The sequence below is a fragment of the Oncorhynchus nerka genome, linkage group LG7 (genome assembly GCF_034236695.1).
Source record: "Oncorhynchus nerka isolate Pitt River linkage group LG7, Oner_Uvic_2.0, whole genome shotgun sequence".
In the NCBI taxonomy this organism is placed as follows: domain Eukaryota; kingdom Metazoa; phylum Chordata; class Actinopteri; order Salmoniformes; family Salmonidae; genus Oncorhynchus; species Oncorhynchus nerka.
Genome location: NC_088402.1, coordinates 43,246,164 through 43,252,163, shown reverse-complemented (window position 1 = coordinate 43,252,163; position 6,000 = coordinate 43,246,164). Strand labels below are relative to the sequence as shown.

The 6,000-nt window shown below is 40.3% G+C and overlaps 1 protein-coding gene across 1 annotated transcript in view; it reads right to left on the bottom strand.

Annotated features, from left to right (window-relative positions):
- Positions 1–6,000, bottom strand: part of LOC115131727 (superkiller complex protein 2-like) — a 32,472-nt gene that overhangs the window by 8,531 nt on the left and 17,941 nt on the right. Inside the window, exons 20-25 of the mRNA XM_029663672.2 lie at positions 5,665–5,796; positions 5,049–5,186; positions 4,721–4,825; positions 4,466–4,601; positions 2,382–2,508; positions 1,836–2,046 (exon numbers count right to left, since the gene is read on the bottom strand). Of these exons, the coding sequence (XP_029519532.1) occupies positions 1,836–2,046; positions 2,382–2,508; positions 4,466–4,601; positions 4,721–4,825; positions 5,049–5,186; positions 5,665–5,796 (849 nt within the window). The remainder of the gene's footprint in view (positions 1–1,835; positions 2,047–2,381; positions 2,509–4,465; positions 4,602–4,720; positions 4,826–5,048; positions 5,187–5,664; positions 5,797–6,000) is intronic.

The following is a 6,000-nucleotide window of genomic DNA, read 5'->3' as shown; positions in this document are numbered from 1 at the left end:
CGCAGTGCTTGAACATTCACTACAGACCCGGGTTCGATCCCAGGCTTTATGGAGATTTAAACATTTAAAAAAAAAAATATATATATATATATATATATTTATTAATGATATTATGAATATAAATGGAGATGTCACATATGTAGTTATCATAAATATATGGGAATATCTGCTCAATCCAAATTTACTACCAACTGATTACAGCACTACCACAAAAATGGCAGGTGGAAGAGGGAGAAGGTAGGGAACTTGTTTGCCTGTCATATACTAAAAACACAAATTGCCTGAAAGGAACTGGCATAAATAGAAAAATATACCAGTTTCATTTGAGGACAAAAATGTTGACAGCTGCGCCATACAGGTTGCAAATTAAATGAAGAGATTTTCAATGTACCAATTCCATGGCATATGGTTTATAAACTGGTACAAAAAACTACACTTGATTCAACACTAAGAGTTTTTCTATTTAAATTATTATATAAGATTCTTGCTACCAACAGAATGCTATATATATGGGACATACAACAATCTCAGCTCTGTAGATTTTGCTGCAAAGAGACAGAATCAATATTTTTTTTTTTGGTATTGACCCTATTATGTAGCTTGTTTCTGGTCACAGGTTCAGGAATGGTTCAAAAAATACATTTAAATAAATCACACAAATAGCAGTGTTGGGCATTTTGGAAAGCCATAGTCAGACAATAAATAATATAATAATACTGGTAGGAAAGGTTTTCATTTTTAGCTCAGAATCTGTGCATACTATTCGATTAGAAAGGTTAAAAAATTATGCAAAACATCCCAATTGAAAAATATATAGCACATGGAAACCAAACAAGGGTGGTCTATGGTGATCGGTGGGGTGGGATGAGAGTGGCTGAGGGGCGGGATTAAAGAGCTGAGGTCTATGGTGATAGGTGGGGTGGGCTGAGATTATGTATAACCTACCTAATAGCAAGAGATCACTATGTGCACAGGTAAGATCAGGGATATTGACTCTGCGTATTGAAACAGGTCGGTATTGTGGTGAAATGGAAGAGGAAAGACTATGTTGTTATTGTGACCTCAAAGAAATGGAGAATAAAACTAACTTTATCCTCTTGCTCTTGCTACCACGATAGACACTTGCTCTTATTCCAGAAAGCCCAACAGACATACCCTGGCATTATGTGGCTGAGCGATGAGGAGAAAGTGAAATAGTTTATTGTCCATTGTTTATTTCCATTTGCGGAATATTTAGATAAAGAAAAAGGGCTACCTATAATTACATTATACAAATATTTAGTTTCTGGTTGAGAGAATGCCAAGAGTGTGCAAAGCTGTCATCAAGGCAAACATAAAATATATTTTGATTTGTTAAACACTTTTCTGGTTACCACATGATTCCATGTGTTATTTCATTGTTTTGATGTCTTCACTATTATTCTACAATGTAGAAAATAGTACAAATAAAGAAAAATCCTGGAATGAGTAGGTGTGTCCAAACTTTTGACTGGTACTGTATATGTGTGTACAGTATGTATATATTTTTTTACTGCTCTAGGTATATAATTATTGTTTGGATAACCTTATTTACTATTATCTATTGATTTTTATCTATTTTTTTCCCACTCTTTGTTGCGATGTGCACTGCAGAGAACACCGCAAGATGAATTATCACAGTGAATTATGTTTATTTATGTCAATTAATCCCATTAGGGAAGGGGTTGCCAACTGGTGATTTGACACAAAAATAAAATGTCACACACACACACACACACACACACACACACACACACACACACACACACACACACACACACACACACACACACACACACACACACACACACACACACCTGTTCTGAGAAGGTGGGTGAGTGGATGCAGCTGAAGTCTTTCAGGCTGTCCTGCAGCACACGCAGCCTCATGGTGCCCTCCACCACATCCACACTCTTCAGCTGGAAGTCGTTCACTGGGTCAAGGGTCCTCATCCCGCCTGGGTTGGCCTCCGCCAATCGCAGGAGTTCCTGGGTTGCCATGGAGATGGCTTGACCCGGAGGATCAAGCCTGTGTGAAATGGAGCGTGGGAGAAAAAATGAAAGGAAGGAGATAAAGATGAAAATAGACTCAAGAGAGGTGGCTCTTTTTTCTGTGCATTCAATGACATGTAGAGTGCTATTCGAAAGAAGAAGGTAGATGGATACACTTGAGTGGTCATGATGACATTACATATATAAACACCTAATTTGCCTAGATAAACATGGTTGTGTTGGCTCAGTGGAGCGATAATGTGCAAAAAGGCTGAAACATACTGTATACGCTACATAATAATGCATGAATGCGCACACACACACATACAGTGTCACACATACAGTATCACACACACATACTAACATACACACCTGAAGCGCAGCTGCTGCCTCTTGTTGTAGTTGTCGATGATTCGGTCAGGGATCACCTTCAGGGTCTTGACTGTGATGGCTGAGACGTCCTGTAGCTTCAGCTTCTGGACCGTGTGACTGCAGGGACCTATCAGCAGGTCATACAGAACGCACACAATCGTTATTGGTTATTCAGTTTAAGCTTATGTGAACTTGTTAGTTAGTGTTTGCATGTTTCTGTGTGTGTTCAAATAGCCGTGCGTGTGTTTAGGCTGCGGTGTGTGTCTTTATTGGTAAATGTGTACAGTACCTGTCAAAAGTTTGGACACACCTACTCATGCAAGGGTTTATATTTATTTTAACTAATTTCTACATTGTAGAATAATAGTCAGGACATCAAAACTATGAAATAACACATATGGAATCCTCTAGTAAACCAGAAAAGGTTAAACAAATCAAAATATATCTATATTCAAAGTAGCCACCCTGTGCCTTGATGACAGCTTTAGAAACTTTTGGCATTATCTCAACCAGCTTCATGAGGTAGTCACCTGGAATGCATTTCAATTAACAGGTGTGCCTTGTTAAAAGTACATTTGTGGAATTTCTTTCCTTCTTAATGCGTTTGAGCCAATCAGTTGTGCTGTGACAAGGTAGGGGTGGTATACAGAAGACAGCCCTATTTGGTAAAAGACCAAGTCCATATTATGGCAAGAACAGTTCAATAAGCAAAGAGAAATGACAGTCCATCATTACGTTAAAACATGAAGGTCAGTCAATACGGAAAATGTTAACTTTGAACATTTGTTCAAGTGCAGTCGCAAAAACCTTCAAGGGCTTTGATGAAACTGGCTCTCTTGAGGACCGCCACAGGAAAGGAAGGCCCAGAGTTACCTCTGCTGCAGAAGAGAAGTACACTGCACCTCAGATTGCAGCCCAAATAAATGCTTCACAGAGTTCAAGTAAGACACATTTCAACATCAACTGTTCAGAAGAGACTGCGTGAATCAGGCCTTCATGGTCGAATTGCTGCAAAGAAACCACTACTAGGACACCGATAAGAAGAAGAGACTTGATTTAGGCTAAGAAACACGAGCAATGGACATCAGACCGGTGGAAATCTGTTCTTTGGTCTGAGTCGAAATGTGAGATTTTTGGTTCCAATCGCCATGTCTATTATGTGAGATGCAGAGTAGGTGAACGGATGATCTCCGCATGTGTGGTTCCCACTGTGAAGAATGAGGAGGTGATATAGATATTTTTTTCACCGTTATTTAACTAGGCAAGTCAGTTAAAAACAAATTCTTATTTACAATGACGGCAATTAACTGCCTTGTTCAAGGGCAAAACAACAGATTTTTACCTTTCGGTTACTGGCCCAACGCTCTAACCACTAGGCTACCTACCGCCCTGTGATGGTGCTTTGCTGGTGACACTGTACGTGATTTATTTAGAATTCAAGGCACACTTAACCAGCATGGCTACAACAGTATTCTGCCACGATATGCCATCCCATCTGGTTTGGGCTTAGTGGGACTATAATTTATTTTTCAACAGGACAATGACACAACACACCTCCAGGCTGTGTAAGGGCTATTGAACCAAGAAGGAGAGTGATGGAGTGCTGCATCAGATGACCTGGCCTCTACAATCACCCGACCTCAACCCAATTGAGATAGTGAATGAGTTGGACCGCAGAGTGAAGGAAAAGCAGCCAACAAGTGCTCAGCATATGTGGGAACTTCTTCAAGACTGTTGGAAAAGCATTCCTCATGAAGCTGGTTGAGATAATGGCAAGATTGTGCAAAGCTGTCATCAAGGCAAAGGGTGGCTACTTTGAAGAAACTCAAATATAAAATACATTTAGATTTGTTTAACACTTTTTTGGTCTTCACTATGTGGAAAATAGTTTTAAAAAATAAAGAAAAACCCTGGAATGAGTAAGTGTGTCCAAACATTTGACTGGTACTGTTTGTCTCTAATAGGGAGAGATTGAGCATCAATCAGTGCGTGTGTGTGTGTGTGTGTGTGTGTGTGTGTGTGTGTGTGAACTGACCTTCAGGTGTAAAGAGGGCAGTGTTGTATGTGTGTGTGTATGAACTGACCTTCAGGTGTAAAGAGGGCAGTGTTGTAGAGGTGGGGGAAGGCACTGCCGTTGGGGCTGTCCCCTTTTCCCTCCTCATTGCCTTTCTCACAGATGATGAGAGCAATAAACATACGATTCACTGAGTCACTGGAAACCTGGGAGAGAAATGAAAGAAAGGAAGGACGAGAGGAGTGAGAAAGGAGAACGATAACTGCATTACATGCCTTTGTCACCTAAAGAAAGTTGCAGCCCACACACACAGACAGACACACACCTGTAGGATGACTCCGAGGGCGTTGAAGTGCTGTTTGTTGTTGACCACTACCACTCGTCCCACGGAGAGAGCTTTCAACCCATTCACAGACCCCAGAACAGCACACTGAAAGATGACAGATGGACAATTAACAAACCTTAGTGATTATTAAAAAAGAATAACAATAATAATTATGACACTTTTGCACATTCAATTATATTCAGTTGTTTTGTGATGTGGTTTGAGCTTGAGTGTTTGAAGATAGTGTGTGTTATACATAGGTGTCTGTCTGTGGGCAGGTGTGTGTCTTGGTGCATGTGTGTGCCTTTACAGTATGTTGTGTGTGTACCTGCAGAGCCTCAGCAGTGAGGCGTAGCTCAGTGACAGTGTAGTAGTACGGCAGTAGGTCAGACAGCTGACCCTCCGTGTCCAGAGGAGGGAGAGAGGACAGAGTCTGTTTCAACTGACCAATCTGCTGCTCATGGGCCTGAGAGAAGGACAACAATATAAGATGTACTTTTATTATTAGTTCATATGTGCTGGGAATTTGTCTTCTGCTTTTGCCCAACCCCTCTGATATACACACACACAAATACATACAAACACAGGTTGGAGAGAGACTTTATGTAGGAAAATATAAAGGAATGTAAATTAATGTGGAGCATCAATAAGCATAAATAATAAAATAGATTACAGATAATATTCCTATTCTGACTCCTGCCATCAAAAGCTGAATGGACCTTTGATAAAGGAGCTCGAACGATATATTCTATATATATTTATTGATGCAGACAATTACATTGATGGAAGCCACAATCCATCTGCAATATTGAAGCTGATCTCCATTTTTTAAATATTTTTTTTATAAATGTAGTCACTTTTTTTTTTAAACTGGTAGTCCTCAACTGTCATCCATTATCTCTAGAATTTTGTCCCAAGTGCTTGTGGGTAATGTAGCACATTACCTGTGTGTCTCTGTGGCTCTCAGAGAAGCTCCTCCTCATCATGTCGGTGACTCGGAGGGCCTCCACACGCAGCAGGTTGAGGATCATGGTGTAGGTCAGCCTGAACTGGGACTGCAGCACTGTGGGCTTCCCCTTGACGGCAGAGAAGAAGTGTCATTCAAATTCATGTCACTACTATGTTGTATACACTAGAAAGAAGACGAAATGGAGGTAATGGAGCAGGAACCTTTCAATATTGATTGAGAAAGGTTAGTGCTAGATCACACAGGGTGGAGGTATGGAGGATGAAGTTGAGCATTTCTAAAATCATACAGTTACAGTTAGCATTTAGCAAAG